Genomic DNA, 21624 nt, shown 5'->3' on the forward strand with positions numbered 1-21624 from the left:
GCAAATGTGTGAATTTTCTTAGGTTAAGTGTGTGCAGTTTAGGGTAGAAGAGTGAATCTATTTCTTATTTTTAGTGCTTTATATTTGCGTGGAAAAATGTTCTTAGGATAAGTATATAATATTTGGATTTATATTTTTTAATACTGATAGTATATTATATTAGCAGGTTTAGATGCACGTTATACACGCAATTTTTAGTCCAACAGCATGCAATTCAGGAGTAAGTGGACAGAATTATATTTACACCTTTTTTGGTGTTCTTTTTTTCTTGCACCCCGTGATGTATAAAATAGAAAAATTCTGACTTACATGGTCAATTTTAATTACTTTTTCGGTTACATCAACTACCACTTTTCGTACATGTGATTTGGAAATGCGTATTATTAATCACACATGCGTATTATAAGTTGTTTATATTATCTGTTTGGGACTACGTTTTCTTTTTCAAGGTAATGAGATTTGGTTGTGGTTGATAATGATGCGCACAAGCATTTAAACCATACACCCCTACATCAAACTATGATATGTTATTTTCTTCCCCGCCATGTGGGGTACTTTTACCTAATGAGAAATGAATCAGAGTTGGAGGCATTTAAGCAAAAATCACTGTCAATGCTATATAAAGTAGTCACAATAAGTGTTTATAGTTGGTTGCATCTGTAATAGCTCTAATTTTTTTATACAGCAATGATTAATTTCTTCTTTTGAATAATATCACGTCTTGTCTGGAAGACGTAGAAATATGCATGAATAACCTTTTCGCAAGTTTTCTTTTTGTTATCTTTTTAGGGCTATGTGTGTTGTCTTTTTTGGAATTGGTCAAGCTAATTAATTATATTTCTGCATGTGAACATTTGGATACGCTGCATTATTGTCCAACAATTTAAAATAAAAGAAGATTTATTTGAATTGAATTTAAAAAAAAAAAACAATTGTTGACTAGACTCAGTGCAATTATTTGAGATAGTAACAATAATGGTTCTTGTCGGTTCTTACCAATTAGAAATGAACGAAAGCTGGAGACAAGAACATAAGAAGTCATCAATGATCAAACGCGTGCATTAAGATGCATCTTTTAAGCATATTTTTAGCCAATGGTATGAAAAAAGTAGTCAAAGGGCATTTTAAGATACAGCTTATGCACGCACCTATCTTGCATAATTTTTCTTGGACGGCAGTAACCATTCTGATCATACCATGACGGGCCCCTTCTCGTGTACCTGCCATAGCAGCCGGAATTGTGGCAGCCATTGCTGAGCGCAGGATACCTCCGCATGCTTCCCACTTCTTGATAATGCCATTAGAAGTATGTATGGATCCACCTCGCCGTACACTTTTGCTAGCCCTTCTGGTGCATCAACTTCCACCGAATACACTCCTGCCATGCACTTGTAAACCATCAAACCATGATTGTACAGACAATTATCTTCTTTTCATGTGGTGGGGTACGTTGCTGGGCACAATAATCAATTCTTTGTCTGATAAAAGAAGATAAACAAACAGTTTCAGAGATTGTAAAATTTTCCATTCGACATAAACCAAGTTTAAAAGGGAAATGTTATTTGCACTTTTATTTTTTTTGTTATTTATGCTCTCATTATTTGTTTTATCATGTAATCTAATAAATGAAAACTATATGATTAAAGTGATAATGAAAATACGATTAGTAAAAATAGCTGTGTAAATATCATTTCTCTTTTAAAATATAATGAATTCTTTTTCATTCAATCACGCTCTTTTATTTGATTTATTCGTGATTTCTTTTATAAACAATATTTCTCCCTCGTTAATTCATCTTCATAAACTTACTAGGCGAAACTTAGTGTCATAATAAATATGTTTCAATAATCAAAAAATAATATTTTGATGAGAATAAAAAAAAGAAAAAAGAAAAAAAGAAGCCCACTTGAAAGAAAATGTTACTATAATTCCAAATAAAGTCAATTTCTTCTTTTTAACTAGAAACTCATTTGCACATCATATCAATATTTGCAATTATAAAAGGAAAATGATATTAGTACTAAACAAAAAAAAAAAAAAAATTCAGGCACTCCTTCTCTTCTTTTACATTAGATGAAGTTTAAGATGTGTATGAGGTTTTTCGAAGAGTGCTAATATCATTTCTCTTATAAAAGGATTAAAAATACAAATACAAAGACAAAAATATTAGAACAGCGGAAGCTGTATAAAATATTTTCACTTGTTCCTTTTTACTATTATTATTATTATTATTCTATACTCACAATTAGCACAAAGTATTATATCTCACGATCTGAGTCTGGCAAAATCAATTTTCATACGATCAACCTGCGAAAGAAAAAATTACATAGATATTAATTTTTGGCACCATAGCAGCTCAATATGTGAAGCAAAATGCGCCCCCCACCCCGGGCGCCCTCATTCACTGTCAATTGAAAGAGGAAGCTATAGTGCAGTATGGTGGTGACCTCACAATCTTTCTGAACCATAAGCCATGATATTTTTGCATGTGAACATTTGGATATGTTGCATTATTATCCAACAATTTAAAGTAAAAGATTTATTTAAAATTAAAAAAACAATTGTTGACTAGACTAAGTGCAATTATTTGAGATAGTAATAATGGTTCTTGTCTTCTTACCAATGAGAATTGAGAAATGAGCGAAAGCTGGAGGCATCAACATAAGAAGTCATCAATGCTCAAACGCGTGCATTAAGATGCATTTTTCAAGCTTATTTTTAGCCAATGGTATGAAAAAACAGTCAAAGGGCATTTAACAACTTATGCACCTACTTACTTTTGCTTAATTTTTCTTGGACGGCTGTATATGATTGTTCACAATAAGTGATTGTTCACAATAATGTTAAAGGCATCCTAGTAGCATAACGTATTGTTTAATCTGCAATCAACTTTCAAGCATGCACATTTTTCACATCGCCAATTTGAACCTTAGATGACTGAAAAACAGTCCATCTCCAACCCCGCCACCCATTAAAATATATATATTTATTTATATTTATATATTTATATGTATATATAATATTTAATTTAATTAGTTACAAACTTATAATAATAATCTTATTAGTTATAAGTATTATATAATGTATATTAGTATATATAATATAATTAATATTATTAATTATACTAATACTGATACATGTCTACTAATAGAAATTATTAATTAGTTATACTAAATTTAGTAATATATTTATACTAAATTCCTAATTACACTTAACACAATAACACTTTTTCTTAAAAAATACAATAATGACTTAATGATTATATCTATTTCAAAAGTAAAAATTTGACTATTTTAGATATATTTGTCTCATCATATTAGATTATATTCAAATAGTTTTTATGAATTTCAATTGTGAAATTATAATGAATAATTACTTGATGATGTGTTAATATTTTAATACTTAATTATTTATTAAAATTTAACTACAATGAAAATATATAATAAATTTTTATGAACTCCGCAAGTGTCCCTGCGGGAGGGGGACAGGGTGGAGGGAGCGCGGGGGCGGGGGAAGTAGTGGGCCTTTTTCTATAGAATCACCTATTTATACATATAAATACTCGCAGTTAAAATTGTGTGAGAAAAGGCTTGCATTATCTTCTAAAGAACCGAATTGGCCTATCTTCCTCGTTGCTCCCTACCAAAACCACCTTTACCACCAAGTCCGTGACCAGTCTAACATGAAGACAAACTTAATAAGGCAGTGCACCAAGTTCAGGCTAGAACAATTCCGCCACTCCTTCGTGCTCACTCTGCTCGAAACCCACAATGAAGATCAGCATCTTTTGAACCCAACAGTCATTGATTCATTCCGAGGCTATCTTGAAGATGTGAATGTCAACTCCAAGGCCACCCCGGGCTCTGTCCTCATTACCACCGCTCAGGGTGACTTATTCTGCGGAGGATTCGACTTCGGGTACGGTTGCAGAACATAATTTCTGAATAACCGTTTTTCCTTTCATATACATTATATCACAAAAATGTCTGAATAATGTCCTATTGAAACAAAATAACAATAATGTCTAGAATTCAACTTCGGTTATTTTTCAGATTTTTTTTTTTTGCACGAAAGAAAAGGTGTAGATTAATGCAATTACTCGTGACAAATAAGTTGTCCTGTATCAACTCGATCAGGTATGCCCCGTCCCATGCGGGAGGCTCAGAGGATAAAGCATACAAAGAAATGAATGATGGCTTCAAGGATGTGGTCAAAGACTTGATTTCCCTACCAATGCCCACCATAGCAGCAATTAATGGCTATGCAACGGAGGCAGGGCTGATGCTTGCTCTCAGCCACGACCATCTCACAATGAAGCAAGTCGTTGAGCCGCATCTGCGAGCCGAGCTTTTGTCCAGGAAAAGGAGCTACCCGGGCTACTTCGCTGCCCTGATCAGGTCAAAAGTAGGCTGCCCTTTGGCTCGTCGTAATTTGCTGTTGAGGGACGTGCAGATTGATGCACAAGAAGCAGCAAAGATCGGACTTCTAGATTGGAACCGTGAGGTTGCAAGTGAGGCTGCAAGTGAGGAGGGTGCCCTGGAAGTTGCAAAGACACAGGCAGACGAACTAGCGAAAAAGAAATGGAATGGCGAGCTTTATGCTGAGATGAGACAACTTTTGTATCCCGAGCTGTGCAAGGAATTGGAATTGACTTCTAGCCATAGTTGTTAAACTTCCCGATTCTTCTGTTACGGTCTTAAGATTGTAATAATAATACTGTAATAGCTAGTACCATAATAACACTTACCGGTTTGGGATCGCATGTGCCTTGTGGTATACATTCAGCTTTCTCTTACTATTGGAGTGACAAGAATGAATATGTAGTTTTTGGGCACTCGAGAATTACCTTTGATTTAAGTAACTTATTTGAGGTAAGTTGGCCATCTTTGGTCTTAGCTCGTGATTTAAACCAGGGTACTCTCTCTCTCTCTCTAACGTTTTATATAATCCATTTATTTTCTAGTTTTTGATCAAAATAGGATATGACATTGAATATAATTTGTTTAGTAAAATAAAATACAGAAAGTTTCCCTAGAACTAGTTATCTAATTTGTGGTCTTCAAAATATATTTAACACGGATCTTGAAAGAATGAATTATGTTCAGCCGATAAATACCATTTTGTGAGACATACACATGCTGTTGAAATGATATACATCTTATCCATATAGTAATTTTTTGCCAATTATTAAAATATTTTAGCCATTTTGACGGTGGAATTCTTACTGAGTAGGAATCAAGCTATAAGTACATGTAAATTTGGAAACGTGTGGCCCTGTCTATGCTCTCAGCAATTCTTCTGAGGAATTTGTGTTTGTTTCCGATATAAATACATGGGGAAAAACCTTGAGTTGTTCTACTTGAGCGAAGCTGATTTTAAGCATGGTTATTAGGATTGCCATCTGGATTGTAGGATGGTATGATACTAGGATTCATAACATGACCAATGGATTCAGATCACAAATAGGATCAAATTTTGGTTTTAATTTAGCAAGATAAATAGGATTCCTGATATGATCATACTATTTTCAAACATTTAGGCAATAATTGTAGCATTCGATGATATTTTTTTTGTAAAAAACATGAAATTGAGTGTCATTTCTTGCGTTAAAAACCACATCCAAAGACTAGATTCAGAGGACTTTAAAGTCATGTAACTACCTCACTCGAATTCCTTACCTACAAAAATTGGTGAATCTTTAAATTTGATTCATATGTTTCACTAGAGTAAAGAGATGATATTTGCTATAGGTTGTCACTTAAGGATAGTGTTTATTGTCTTTATTATGATAAATTAGCATGGTTTAGAGTATTTAAAGATGAATTAAGTACTTTTGCCATGTCTATGTAGATAAGTGGTAGGCTATAAATTTGAACCCAAAATACATTTTTTGGCAAAAAATTTATTCTTAGAATTTTCTTTGATTATTGTTTATTGTATACCAATTTTTCAATCATTTAAAATATATTTGAAACATTTTATTATATATGTAATATTTAATTATCCTATTATGTAAAAATGATGTAATAATTGATCAATAAATCATAATTAACTAAATGTGTGGTGTTTATCTATTTTATTAATATATACTTAGATGGTTTATCCACATATACAGTCAATTTTTCTAAGTATCTTGTCCAGTAATTCTATTTGGATTTTAAAACGAGAAAGAACAAGATTTTTAGTTTAATCAAAGTACATTTCAAATATACTACATATGGTCCCAAATTTATATCAAATTTCTAAACTGCCCCAAATACTCTATGTAGCACAATTTTAAATTTAATTAACAATATCATTATATTGATTGCACATGAATTACATGAATTGCAAATTTAAAAAATCATAGATATGACTATATTTTAAATTTGTGGTAAAACCTGACTTTAAGGCCCTTCTTCACGAGATAAAGTCCATGGACCCCTCCATACGCAAGTCGGAAAAGGCTCCCAACTTGTGACCTTAGCCCTCATCAAGATCCCAAGAAAATCTGTAAATTAAGTGAAAAAAAATTAATCTTTTCGGATGCATACTTGGCTGTTTTGATGAATTCGTGATCTTAATTGTGTGTCTAATATAATATGCCTGCTGTGGTCAATTACGAAGAAAAAATGTTGCTGTTAAATTGTTAATGGTGGGAGAAGACCTAGGGGAGTTTCAAGAAAAAATGGTCATTTACAAATTGTGGACATTAAATATTGATTGTGTGATTTGTCCCTGACTTTCTCTAATGATAATATAATTGGAATAGGTTAGAAGATCAAGAGGGCGCGATTTTGGATTTCACAAAAGGATCATTATTTCATGTAGTCAAGGTTAATTAATGTTTTATGTATTTCACGTTAATTAATGTTTTATGATTAATCATTGTAAACTTGTTTATATTATCTGTTTAGGTAGTCAGATCTGATTGGGGTTGATAATGATGAACAGACCATGTTTTGATAATTTCTTCTTCGGGTGGTTACTTAGGGTAGGTAAAACGGTCCCTTCATTGTTTAATACTTGTATTAATGAAAATTAAAAAAAAAAAAAAAACAAAGATGAAAAGTACAATATTATGACGAAGGATAAATGGTCAATTTTGTCCCTAAATTTTTTATTAGTGTCGATTTGGTCCCAAACTTTTATTTCTGACTAATTAGATACTTGAACTTATTTCGCAGTTCCAATTAAGGACCTTCGCGATGGCACCACTACCTAAAACTGATCTGGCTCCTAATTGACTAATTAAACAGGGGTATTATCACGAAACTGTAATAAAACAAGTAAAACGTATAAAATATCACCACATAAAACTTTTAAAACGTGTAAAAAATCACTAGGTAAACTTTTTTAAATTTTAATGTTGTGATTTTTTACACAATGTACTTGATTTATTATAGCCTCATAAATGATGTTCCCAATATACCCTTGTTTAGTTCGTCAATTAAGAGCCAGATTAGTTTTAGGTGGTAAAGCCACCACAGAAGTCCTTAATTGGAATGGCAAAATAAGTTTGCATATCAAACTGGTTAGGAATAAAAGCGAGGGACTAAATCTACGCTAGTGAAAAGTTTAGGGATGAAATTAGCTATTTTCGCTATGACGAATAGTCGCTTTGAGGTCTAAAAGTTTCGAGGACAAAGCATTGTAGGATTTTAAAAAGCATGAATTATTTTCTTTTTTTATTGGAATTTCACATGAAATTAATTTTCTCATTAATGGTGTGATCTTAGTGGGACTATCGTTGCTTATGTTAGATCTGCAGTTGGATTAACAAAGGTTAAAAGTGCAAACTTAAAAATCCATATTTGCAAAGGAAGAGTGGAATGAATTATTTTTATCATTTTCTTTTTACAATTTATAAATATGATATGCATTTGAACGCAATGCATTACATCAGAGACTGCTAAAGTTTGTTTTCCTCTGTCGAATCGTCAATAATAATAAAAAAAAACTTTAGATATTTTATGTTTTTAAATCATAATTCAGATGTGAAATGTGTAAAAGACGATTTTTGAATTTAAAACAAATTGTGACTTTTTTTTTTTGTCGCCACAATAACAGTAGTATAATTTATTCTTGCAACGGGAGGGGGAGGGAGAGCCTCACCAACGGAGAACCAGTCGAAAACAGTCACGTGAAAGTGATAGCCACAATTAAGTGACAAATTGAACTCTTGACCTTCTACCTACAACACCAAGACTTTAAAGTTTTGAGAATGACCAATAACCAAGAGACTGTTAAACAAATTGTGGCTGGAATTTAGTACAATTCACGCCACCGGACCAACAAAGATCGGATCAGATGAGAAATGAATCAAAATCAGAGACATTGAAGCAAAAAGAGACTGATTCCGCTTTGCAAAAAGAGATTAATTGAGTGTGTTTGGATTGAGATGATTTGAAAAAAATAATTTGCTTCACAAATCCCAATCATCTTTTTATCTCACATACATTACATCACAAAAAACGTTACAGTAATTATTTCAAATAAATCATCCAAATAAACTCCTATCCAAACAAACTCCGCTTTGCACCCTTCAATTATTCTCACAATTCCATTTTGGTTTTTAAACTTTAAAATACGACACTTTAGTATCTCAAATACAAAATTTTGTCCCATTTAAGTACCATGGTTTTAAAAAAATTGACCAATTTTATACTTAAGTGAGACAAATTTAATTTTATATCCTAGAGATTGAAGTGAAATAAATTTTATACTTTAAAGACTAATTAAAGTGACATATATTTTGTATTTTGGAGAATAAACTATTCCATTTTAAAGTTTAGAATCCAAAATAAAAATTTAGGTATAATTTAAGGATGTAATAACTTTAATTATTCATTATGTGCTAATTATTGTATTTCTTGATTTAATAATGTCACTTTCTGTACCTAGGACTGTGTTGTCTTTTTCTGGAATGGGTCAAATTAATCAGATTTGATTGAAGTGATGTACACACGAATTGATTCCATACATACACTTTGTAATCATGTTTGGTTTAGGACATTTATTTTCTTATCCTTTGGTGGGGTACTCAGGTAGTCATAACAACCTCCTTTTAAACTAACAAGTTTGGATTGGCTTTACCTGAGTAATTATTTGGAAAAAATACCTAGCCCACAATTTTTGACCTAAAATACTAACACAATATAAAATGATTTATTGGGATAGACATGCAACACGTAGGACCCATAAAAATCACCGCATCTTATAAGCACACGTGAACAACCTCTATCTCTCTCTTCTCTGTCCCATGCATTTTTTTTTATTTCAATAAAACAAGCAAATACATCACAATAGAATAATTTTCGTTCTACTAGTTGCTGCATTCATTTGTAGATGCGAAATCGAAGCCTTGAACAAGAAGCCAACAAGTAAAACCCAATTAAGCTCTATCAGAAACTATTGATGAATAGTTTCTACATATTGTGTTGTTTTTTGTTTTTCTTGAAGCATTCATGCATTATAAGCTTTCAAAAATTATTGAAGGCAAGCAACCATTGGACGGTCCATGAATAATGTCTCGATAAGCAAATGCATTTTCTTGTGATTAATATTTATGACTAATAAACCACCACTATTTTAATGGTTAATTTCATCCTTTATCGATCTTAATCACTTTATTAAAATTGCGTAGAGCAGCAGTAACAGTTAGATGATTAGTCAATTGTATGCTAGCAAACGGGTGAAATTCTATCCCCATGAATAATTCATCAATGCCAACAGCTAACCGTTCTGAAATAGTGGCCCAAGTATTGCAGATTACCACGAAAAAAGAAGGATGGGGAAATTAGATGAAAGAGAGCAATAAAGGGGCTGGTAGTTTTTTTTTTCTTTTTTGATTTTTATTCTTATAAAACGCCAATAGTTACCTTTGCAAGATTGCATTTGTATGTGGAATAGATAAGATATCCGAATAAAGAGGCTGGACCCTAAGAAAATGAATAGTAGGTGAGAATTTAACTCATGATATTAATTACATATTGTGTATCCACATCTAAGGTAAGGACTAAAGAATTTGATTAAAGTGGGTGGGTTATGAGGAAATGAATAATACGTGGGGATTTAACTCATGATATTAATTACAGATTGTGTGCCCACATCCGAACAGCATTTTAAGATAACTTATTTTGAAACCAAATATAACAGATAAAATCATTAATCCAAACAGAATTTGTCATCCTAAGCAACAATTAGGTAGTGGATATTAGAAATATGTTATATTTTAGTGATTTAACACCTTATCTAAAACAAAGACAAAAACGAGTAACTTAGCAATTTAATAATCAATAATGGTGGAAGTTAAATACCGAACTCATAGTTGGGGCCCAATGCGCTCAACCCTGGATTAGTTGGAGTCTAATGCAGTCACCGAACACAAGGTTTACACACCAAAAAAAAAAAAAAAATTGGTACCTAAACTATTACTAGTAATTAATCAATTATGTCCTGTAGAAAAAATTTTGATCTAATGGTTAAGATATAGCTTCTAGAAATTAGAAGTTCTAATTTTAAATACCCTATTCCCTTATCGCTTTTAAATCTCACCCCTCCTTGTTAAAAAGCAAATTAAAAGGAAAAAAATCAATTTAATCCTATCATTTCTTGTACTTTGATAACAAGGGTTGATTAGGAAGAATCAAATTTATTTGGGGAATGAATAACATGTGCAAAAATTGGATGGTTGTTAGTTTAGTGATAGGAATAGAAATTGTGGTCATTAAGGAGGAAAGTTGGAAAGAAATTGAGGTTATTAAGGAGCTATGGAGTTTCTAAATCTTTTAAAATAAACGGTTAAGGTAGAGGTGACAAAACCATATATAAAAAGTAGGTTGGATTGTTAGAAAGAGATAAAGAGTTCAAGGAAATCGAACCTTAAACATTTTCATAATTTTCCTCAAGCTTTAACTAAGCCTCACTTGAAGATTAGCAAGCTTTCTAAAATTTTGAACAGTTTTAAGGATGACCTGGATTGAGCTTTTCTTTCATGTAATTAAAATCATTATATTATCTGCAGCATCTGAAAAGAGAACAGGCATATTATTGTTTTTCATGCAAACATAGCTGCAACCACCACAATGTCGAATGCTCAACGTGTTAGAAACAATTTGCGTAGTAATTAGTTGCAGCATAATTATTCGTTTTGACAATTTTTAGCTAATTTTGCTGTCCAAAAATGGCCTACATCTATTTAGAAGATTAATCATACACACAGAACAGCCAAAAGCAAAGTACTTTCCTAGGACCTGTTTCAATGAAAGGTCAAGCTGTTAGACCCATAACCGGTTAGATCCCAAGTGGGGTAAAAACATCCTGTAAGTGTAGCCAGATTTACTCCCCAACCTTTCACCAAGGATTTAGGAAGGCACTGCAACAAAAGAAGCAAGGACAAGCACATCAGATTGGTTCCAATTGGAAAAATGGAACATTTTAAAACCAAAAAAGAAGCAAGAATTCTTCTTAGTTTTCAACTGGCAATTAATTCTACACCTAATTCTGTACAATAACATGCTGATGCAGACAATTCATAACTTTGCTTGCAAACAATTTTGCAACCGGAAAATCTCCAGTAGACCACCTCATTTGAGCGACTCTGAAACTGTCTCATTAAAGGGATCTACCTGAGCCAATTGAGCTGCCAAGGCTCTGCTGGGCAGTTGGGGAATAGATTGTCAGCTTTCATTCTGTTGTAGAACCCATAAACAGGAGCCGTGGCTTTAATATAGGCCTGAACAAGTGCTTGGTACTGTCGGATATGGGTACATAACCCACCTTTCTCATCCTGTGGAACAGTTTCTCAGTTTTTTGTACATCACCCCTCTCTGCATTGTGATCCATAATGGTCATGTAAGAACTTAACTTGGCTTCATTTGTTTCTGTTCTGCAACCTTCTGTAAAATAGTGTCAGTCTTTTCGGCTTCACCAGCATCAACTAGAAACTTAACAAGCGTATCCCAAGTCAGTGGCCCTATATGGCAGTTACTGTCGGCCATCTGCTACACAAGATTCTTTCCTTTGTCCAACAATCTGTGATTTGCATAAACTCCCAGTAGAGCAGAACAATGCTTTGAGGACAGCTTACTCGATGCTGTCCACAAAGTATCAAACACTGCTTCTGCTTCTTCAATTTTGTTTAGCTTTCCCCAAGCTTCAATGGCTGCCAAGCATTCCAGAGGCCGTGATCTAGATTCACAAATCTTCCAGATTCTTTCCACTTCATTAGATTTTCCAAGGGCTGCATACATAGAAATTAAAGAGCGGTAGGCCCAACGATTTTTCTTTACATTCATCTCCACAGATTCTCAGCTCTCTCTTTCAGCCCACTAGAGATGTAATGCTTAGCTAACAAGTCTTTTATAGCAAAATCAGGTTCTAAACCGTCATCCTTCATTGTCTCAACTATTTTCTCCATGCCAGTGATGCCATTTGATTGACCTTTGACATCTATCAATTGTTTGTAATGTGAATAGAGAAGGCTTTACCTTTTCCTTTTCTATCAACAAAAGAACATCAGCAATTTTCTTCTTGTCCAACCTCTTATATAAAAAAAAGCAACTGATTACAAGCAATGTTTGTAATTGGGAATCCCAGATCCTTCCATCTTATTGAAAACCTCCTCAGCTTTCTTCACATTTGCTACAGGAACACAATTGGCTAATAGTGTACGATAAACAACTTCACCTTGGAAGGATTTTGGGATGTTTGCAATATAACTTTCTGTCTTCTGAAGACCATGCACTTTGGCAATCAAATCAACACGAGAAGCATAATCTCTCTCACCAAACTCGTGGCCTTCCAACTCCAACCATTCTGAGAACTGTCCCATGAAAATAAATATGTCAAGTGTAAATAACTCCAGAAGCACAAAACGAACATGAAACAGATCAGGTGAAACTCTATAAGCATGTGTGAATTAGACGTTGTAACTTCTGTACACGAGTAGTTGTGAATCTTTCAAGAACATATGCTAGTATTAGCAAGAAGCAAAGTTCCTACAAAATTATTGCTGTCCTATTGGCATATGGGAAAATAGACATGGAGCATTTGGTTATAAGCAAAACTTTCTTCTACCATGTAGTTCAGTATCTCCCAATATATCCATGTCACTGTCTTGTCTAGCACTTACAGTTCAAACTGGTCCACACAGCTCAACTAATAGTATTAACTCTTGGAAGAGCACCTTCTCCCTACAGTTTCACATATCTAAGCGCAAGCATCAGTGTAAACCACTCCATATTGGTGGCTCACTGCATACGTGACATGCCATAAACAAACCTCAACCATACAGGCAAATAAGAATGCACTTCAACCAAGAAATTACCACTTTGCTAGAATGTTTATTCTGCTATTTAACCTCAAAACTATACAAGCACAATATGTGCATCATTTGGGGAGATTGTCCTTATTCGGATGAACTAGAATACAATAGACTCCCATGGTTTTCAAGGTTGAGTTCTTAGGATGCGCACAAGAAAAATGACATGCTCAGAGAAAGACAAAAATTACTACCCAAGTATCGGATTATCTAAATTCTCCAACAATTATTGGACTAAGGAACTCTAATGACTAAATAATCAACAAGAATTTGGTATGGTCAAGCATAGCATCTTTACTTTCAAAAAGAACAGAAAAGGAAAGAAAGGACAACCAAAAAGAAAGAAATAAAAGGGAACTTGGCCATTGACAGTCAAGAAGAACTTCAGTACTAATTGTTCTAGAAGGATTTAACAGAACTTAGACGTTTGGATGCTATTGACTACAATATCCATGTCTTGACTGGTTAAAACTGTGCCAAAACTCACTAGAATTTCCTAGTCCATTTTAGTCAAAAACTTTCTAACTCAGTTAGCCTGAGATCCATTCTTATACTGTTTTTATTTAGACAAATCATTGTCTACAATGATAACAATAAACCCATATGATGGATGAATGAATCATCACAACCATGAGAATGCAAGGTGTCTTGTCTGAGCAAGCACCAACGTTTTGGTTGACTTAAACAAACCCTGAGAAGAAGCTAGATAACAGCCTCATGTTCTATAACAGACCTAAAGATGCAAAGAGAGAACTTCCAACCTCCAAATAGACAGGCATCAGCTTTCCACATAGAGAGAGAAAACTCTTTCCAGTTATGGAAGTCAATGCCTTAAAGATGAGGACCTCTCTCACAGTTAAGCACTCAAAATATTGATATCCAGAGGAAGCCACTATTGAAAGGGGTATAAGAGTACATACTAGATATCATAAAGGCTTCAAAAATATATTCTAAATTCCAATTTGTTACTTAAGCAGATTCTACCGCACTAATTTTTCTTCAAGTAAGCTGATTCTCTATTTTTCCAACCAAATGCAATTTAAAATGTTATCAATAGCTTCTCATGTATTTTTTTCAGCTCAATGTAAGATTATACAATCTGCTTCTAAGGATCCAGACATATCAGATGCCTATCAAACATTAGCGGTTTACCATATTTTGGATAAATACATAGTTTCAAATTCTTAAGAGTTTTTTCTGGAAATTATGTTTATTAGGCAACTCTCCAAAAGCTAAAGCACAAGAAACATCATCAGATTACGATCATTAAAATACAGAAACATAAAATTAGTAAAATTGAGTGTAGTTATCAATATCAAAAGTAGAATCAATTTTGCAAATATGAATGCTGAATCTGGTAAACAATATACAGCACCACCTATGAGACTAAATTACCTCTAAAGCGCTTTCAAACATCCGTCTCTTCTGCAGATGGAACATGGTTGATGCTATTACTGATCGAGTTACTTCGTTTCCTTCTTCAATCCAGTGGTCTACAAGCTTATGAACAGATAAAGCTGGAGCAGCCAAAATGGCCTTGCACAATACGGAAGAAAGTTGTTTACTGCAGAGCTCTCTTTCCATCATCAGTCTCAACACCAGATACCTCCAGCTCATTTTGAGGTTTGGCCTCCCTGATATTACCAGCATCCTCTTCAGAGAGTTCTGATTCACAGATTAAATCATCCTCATTTTCATGAACTGCATGGCTTTCATTAAAGAGATCAGAAGTAGTTGAAGTTCCAAACTTGGAAAACCCATTCTCCAAGTCATCATCATCTTGTCCACTACTCTCAGTGCCAGCCTGAGAAGTGAGACTGCGGGTTCCTGAAAGTAATTTTTGAGAATCACAACTTGCGTTGAAGAACCATGTCGGAGACAGATATCTACTGGATATCATTTGTTGAGATCCAGCATAACCTGAATTGCAGTTCTCCAATGCGCACCTTGTTGTTTCTAAATCATAGCAAAATAGGGAAATCCTCGCCCCAAATCTGTGTTCCTAGAAGACGTGGTAAACTTGATCAAGAATGAGTACAAACAAAATACAGTGGACTATTAAGTAAATGCAGTCTAAACAAGTAATCCAGCAAGTTTTCTTTATAATCAAAGCCATTGAAGTACAACATGATGCAAAAGGAATAAATAGATAAATAAAAGAAAAGCACTAATAAAATACCATCTGTACGAACCTATTTTGACCTTGCTATAAGTTAAAATACTGAATAGATACAGCTAAGGACTTTTGGCTCCCATGTTAAACCCCCTTCCCTGTATAAAAATAAATAAATAAATAAATAACTTCATATGCATTTCCCATCAAGCGCCTTCTTGGTGATTTATATTACACCCTAATTTTTTTTAAAAAAAAACTATCAATTCATCAGCTGTGACAAGGTTTCAAGAAGTTGAGGAGCAACATCTTTTATGAAAGGAAAAGTATTGTATGCTAATCCCAAGCATTCAATCAAATTTAACTAGCAAGATCATGTTGCCTCTAAAGTTGCAGCTCTCTATACATGTAATGGCATTAGAGGACATCACTTTGCAGTAATAACAGAGAACTCATCCATATTAGGTGAAAATGCCCTGTACTTTCTGCATCCACATTTTGGGGGCACACTACAGGTTTATAGGAAAAATTCTAGTTGGATTGACCGAACCTCCTGCTTCATTAAAAAATTTACTTTTTTCAGTTTCTCTGATCAAACCAGAACTTAGCAAAGAACCATGTATAGAATCCACATTTTTCTTAAGCAGAAAAGTTCAAGTAATCAGATATCCGCTTATAAATATGATGCAAGATTAGAGCACTAATGGCGATAACAAAAGTGTACATTCTTGTTCCCTCATTTTAAAAAGGAATATTAGTAAGGTAATAACATCTAAGCAGAAGCAAAATCCAGAAAGAAAATAGTCTGACTAAGAAATTGCAACAACCTTGGAATTTATTTTTATCAGTGAAAGTACATTCCTTCCATTTCTTCACATAATTTATCTTCTTTTTCAGAAATAGACAAAAAAAGGGGGAAAAAAAAACCTTTTGTCCCATCTCCAACTATTACTAGTTCTAGCTTCTATCATTCCAAAAATCCTCTCCTAAATATGTTTTTCTTTCAAAAACCAAAACAAAAATGCCACCTTGAAAATTACGAGTTAAATTGCAGAATCAACTCTATGGTTGCAATCAGAGTCCACACATCAAAACACACATCGTAAATATTCTTCATAAAGGGTTGAAAAAAGGGGAACACAAACCAAAATTTCCTAAAGAAAAGGGCATTTCTTGAGCCCTTTACTACCCATGAAAGGAAAAGCAAAAAGAAAAAATAAAGGAAAACGTGTAAAAGAAGTGAAAATGCATAGATGAAGAAAAGGAAGGGGGGATTACCGGAAAGTACTAAAGGGTTGACGAAGAGACAACATCATTATGACTAATTTCTTCTCTTCGGCGTTGATCTTTTGAGGGCTGGCACATGTAGAAATGAGCAGAGTGAGAGAGAGTGGGTGAGCAAAAGCGTGGAATATTGATAATGCTTAAACCCTGCGAATAGGGGAAGCAAATTAGCGCCACTGATGGACGTGTCAATACATATTGCGCCTTCATACAAACTAAGTCTTAAAAAAAAAAAAAAAAAAGCTAACTCATCAGCAATAAATGAATACTAATATCAAATTGTATTATAACCCATACAACTCATAGGGCTTGGATCAAACTATAGAATCCAAACTCATTCTCAGCTCCACATTTATGTGGATGGATAATGAACACTCTCTAATGTAATTGATACACTTTTAGAGAGATAAAACACCAAGTTTGCAAGTATCTGAAGAGGAAGAAGTCTCCAAAATCCAATTTAACTGGTAACGACATTAGTCAGCTGATCTTGAGATCTTTCTTCCACTTTTTCCTTGTAAGATTTGGAATCTCATCTTGGACCAAAAAAAAAAAAAAAAAGAAAAAGTTCACTTCTCAACTGATTTCAAAAAAATTAAAAAACTAAAAGATGCTTTGCAGTTGGCTTGAGTAGGTCTTAATAGGTTATTTAATATGCTTTTTGGTCTTGTCTGGCTTGGTGTTTTTAGGGTTGGCCCATGATTAAGACTTTTTAAACCTAATAAGAAGAATGAAGAGGAAGACAATATTCATTTGTTGTGCACTTTTCTATATTATTTAATTTTTGACAAATTTTCATCTCTTCTACTATAATTGAGAATAAAGTCGACTTGACTATACTCAATTAGTAGAACATAAGAACAGTAACACTAGCATTGCCAGGTAGTAAGTGATTAAATATAGTATAAGGAGATTTTACCATCCATTTTTGGTATCATATTCCCAAGAAAAATTCATCATTAGATGGTAAAAGAAGTGTTATTGACCTTTAGATTAAAAATTGTTAAATATTTGAAATTTAAACTATTATCTTTAGTTAGAGATGCAAGTTGAGGTAATGATATCCAAAAAGCAGAATTTTCCTATAGGTATGGTGGTACATTTGACTTTTGAACTGTATGTGAAGAGGTGACTTCCGGATGGTTGGACCGAGTCAAAGGAATTCACCTGTCACATCTGCAGTATACGGGGCTTTGTCCCCTGGTCCCACTCCGACGATCAAGTCAGTTCGGATACCTAATTGCAAACTAAAAGTAAGGGGTTAAGAGTCTTTAGTATGTGTGTATATGTGGGTGTGTATGTGAATGCGTACCTTTCCTACGGATGGAAAGGTATTTATAGTAGACAATATGGTGGGAAGAATGATGAGTTCCAATTCCCGTGGACCAAACTCTGACAGTGTCAGAGTTAGGCCTGATGAAGGGGACATGACAATGGTTATGTCATTTTGTCACGTCATTCTGTCATGCATGAGTCAGCTTTCTCAGTGGGACGTCAGATGTCAGATGTCAGGGATGAAGATAGGAGGTCGAGCCGAGGTGAAACCATCTCGGAGAGTCAGAGACCGGCCCTATGGGGTGAGGCAATGAGCCAAGGTGGCACGGGACTTCTAAAGATCACCTCGTCCAATCGCAAAGCCAATGAGGGTTGAGGTGAACGCCCTTAATAAGCCCCCAGCCTTGGGAAGGGAAAAGCTGGCATGCCTCCCTACTCGAGACTAAGGCGCAGAGTAACGGAAGGACGTGGCACACATTGGGACGATGGTATGCCAAGTGTCAATGGGAAAAATGAATGCTAGAACGTTGAGGGATGCATTGAATGGATATTAGATGGACAATCACACATTAATGAGGAGAGAGGGAGCATGTCTTTTGAAATTCAAAATGAATGCTCGCTTGCCTTTCCCTCATCCCTATAAATAGAGGGGTTTTCACCTTTTACTTTCACTGTGAGAGGAAATTACTGCAACTCAACCGAGGCAAACCATTGAGATTATTTCTTACAAGTGCACAGTAGCCAATCTCAACCTTTTTTAGAGAATAGTAAGTCTATTTTCCTTTTCAAGTATAGGTAGGGTAGCCCGCACGCATAAAAAGACAGTGAAGCTGAACTTTGAAGAAGCGGAGATGCCCGACCCTTCTGAGGAAGCACCGAGGGGACTAAGTACAACTGAAGGTACCTTAGCCCACCAAGAGGAAGAAAGAGCCGAGGTTTCCCATGAAGCTGAGGATGTGGATTCCGAGGTTCTATACAATGATGACCTCAGATCCGAGGTACCCTGAGATGAAGGGGTATTGGAGCCGGTGGCCCCACTAGACCTCACTAGAGTAGATTTTGGCTAGCTCCCTTTTTTCAGGAGCACGGTTGGGAGGGCTGAGGCGGAAGCCCTATTATGTAATTACCCGTTTCGGCGATGCTATAGTATCTATCCTCCCAAAGCAGACCAGTTTGTCGAGATGCCCCCGAAATCCAGGGTGGCTATCTATATAGATCAGTTGGAAGTCGGGCTGAGAAAGCCCATCACGAGATTTTTTTGGGACAACCTTAGATATTAGGGGGGTGAGAATCACCTAGCTAGTCCCTAAGGAAATGGCCCAGAACTCACAACAATTTGGCCCCAGAGATAATGTCCCACTCATCAACTGAATGAGGTGAAAAGTTCATCTATTCAGTAGTAGTTGTCGGAGTTAACTTTAATGTCCGCCAATTGGCTGTAGGAAATATACAATAAGTTAAGGTTGGTGGGATCCGTACCAACACGGGACATGCTACTGATATGTGCCCAATATTTCAAGACGAGAGCCCTGAACAAGTCAACATGACTAGTAACGTGCCCGCGCCAAGGAGGCAATATGATCCATACTCCAATACCTACAACCCGAGTTGGAGGAATCATCCGAACTTTAGTTACGGAGGGAAACGTCAACAAAATTTTGGTCCAAATAGGCTGCCAGGGTTCTAGCCCCAATATTAGCTGAAGGCCCATTTCTCATTCTCTAATGGATGAAGCTTCTTGGAAGAGTTGGTCAAGAATTTGGCCGAAAGTACTACCCAACTCTAGCAAAGTACTGCTCAATTCCAACAGGAGACAAGGTCTGGCATGAAAAATCTGAAAAATCAGATAAACCACATAGCAACTACAATCAACCGTCTAGACTCACGTTCTTAGGAAGTTACCATCTCAATCCGAAGCAAATCCAAAGAACGTGAGTGCCATGATTTTGAGAAGCGGTAAAGAAGTTAAAGGGCCCCGGCCAATAGTCCCTAAAGATAAGAGTGAGGAGCAAATAAAAAGAAACTTGAGGAAGGAGGGAAAAATTCAAATTCCAAGGTAATCTCTAACTCTCTTGTGAATCATAAGTCTAACACTCCATCTTTTCCTAGCAGGTTGGAGAAGCTAAGAAAGCAAGAGAAGGAAAAAGAGATCTTAGTGGTGTCTCGAAAGGTGCAAATCAACATCCCTTTATTGGATTCAATCAAGCAGGTTTCCAAGTACACCAAGTTCTTGAAGAACTTATGCGTTAATAAAAAAAAGTTGAGGGGAGATGAACGAGTTGTGGTGGGGGAGAACGTATCAGCAGTGCTGCAAAGGAAGTTACCTCCAAAATATAGAGACCCAGATATGTTCTCAATCTCATGTGGAATCGGGAATACTAAGGTTAGAGATGCAATGCTAGATTTAGGGATTTCTATTAACGTGATGCCTAAATCAATTTATGATTTTCTAAATTTAGGACCTTTGAAAGAAACAGAGATAATAATTCAATTGGCTGATCGTACATTTGCTTATCCGAATGGGGTAATTGAGAATGTTTTAGTGCAAGTAGATGGATTAATTTTTCCTACTGATTTTTATGTGCTTTATATAGATGATAGAAGTGCTTCAAATCCATTACCTATTATATTAGGAAGACCCTTCTTGAGCACTGCCAAACTAAGATTGATGTTAATAGGGGTACTCTTACAATGAAATTTGATAGAGAAATAGTCCACTTTAATATTTTTGATACAATAAAACATCCTATGAACTCTTATTCTGTGTTTGTCATTCATGCTACTAATCTTTTTATACAAAAATTTTCTGAGTTTGATTATAGGGTTAAATGCAAATTTGCTGCGAATAAGTATCATGGGATGAAAGCAATTTATGAGGTGAAAATGAGTAGAAAATTAAAAAGAATGGTTGCACTCAATAGCTATTTAGATCTTCGAGGAATGTCACCGATTGCAAGAAAATTTGAATTACATCCAGATTGAGAAGTGATGCTTAACGTCTAGTCAAAGACGTTAAAAAAAGGCACTGCTTGAGAGACAACCCAAAGCTCTTTGTTTTAGTTTTATTATATTTCTGGAGTTTTTGTTAAGTGTTAGTTGCATTTAGCGATTTGTTTCTTTTGTGACAGGAAACTGGTAGTTAGGCATGTCTGCATCTAGTGGTCACGCCTAAGGAAGAGAGTTTTAAATTTGTCAAACAGAAGACTCTCTATTAGTTAGGTATACCCACACTTAAGGAACTCAATTTCTGAAAATTGGTTAGAAGACTCTTCATTAGTTAGGCGTGACCACTTAGAACTCAATTTTTCAAAATTGGTCAGAATACTCTCTAATAGTTAGGCGTGCTCACGTTAGGTGGTCACACTTAAGAAAGTTAATTTCGGGGGGTTGGTCAGAAGACTCGAAGGCAGTTAGACGTGCCCACACCTAGCACAGTGGTTAAAAAAAAATCCCACGGTTGCCCTACTCTTTTTCTTTCTTTCTTCTTTCTTTTTCTTCTTTTTCTTTCTCTTCTCCCTCCCCTTTTCTTCTTTTCCTGCTGCCGCTGCTATCTCTCCCTTTCTCCGCGGATGTATGCAGCTGCTAATCACCGCTCTCAGGCCATCGCCGTTGCTTGCGCCGTTTCTGCTCGTCACCATTGCTACCACAC

The 21624-nt window shown here is 35.1% G+C and overlaps 1 protein-coding gene and 1 pseudogene across 1 annotated transcript; one reads left to right on the forward strand and one right to left on the reverse strand.

Annotated features, from left to right (window-relative positions):
• The first annotated feature begins 3577 nt into the window (after positions 1–3577).
• On the forward strand, positions 3578–4813 carry LOC113691350 (enoyl-CoA delta isomerase 3-like). Its single transcript, XM_027209454.2, has 2 exons — positions 3578–3918; positions 4137–4813. The coding sequence occupies exons 1-2, from the start codon at positions 3683–3685 to the stop codon at positions 4669–4671; spliced, it is 771 nt and encodes a 256-aa protein (XP_027065255.1). The 5' UTR covers positions 3578–3682; the 3' UTR covers positions 4672–4813.
• A 6556-nt stretch (positions 4814–11369) lies between these two features.
• LOC113692023 (pentatricopeptide repeat-containing protein At1g80270, mitochondrial-like) lies at positions 11370–16825 on the reverse strand (annotated as a pseudogene).
• Positions 16826–21624: the final 4799 nt, after the last annotated feature.

The sequence above is a fragment of the Coffea arabica genome, chromosome 6c, assembly GCF_036785885.1.
Source record: "Coffea arabica cultivar ET-39 chromosome 6c, Coffea Arabica ET-39 HiFi, whole genome shotgun sequence".
Lineage (NCBI taxonomy): Eukaryota > Viridiplantae > Streptophyta > Magnoliopsida > Gentianales > Rubiaceae > Coffea > Coffea arabica.

Bases quoted from the DNA above. Each gene is read 5' to 3' on its own strand.
- LOC113691350 (XM_027209454.2), top strand. From the start codon at position 3,683: ATGAAGACAAACTTAATAAGGCAGTGCACCAAGTTCAGGCTAGAACAA. The intron at 3,919-4,136 runs GTACGGTTGCAG...CAACTCGATCAG, and splicing joins TGCGGAGGATTCGACTTCGG to GTATGCCCCGTCCCATGCGG.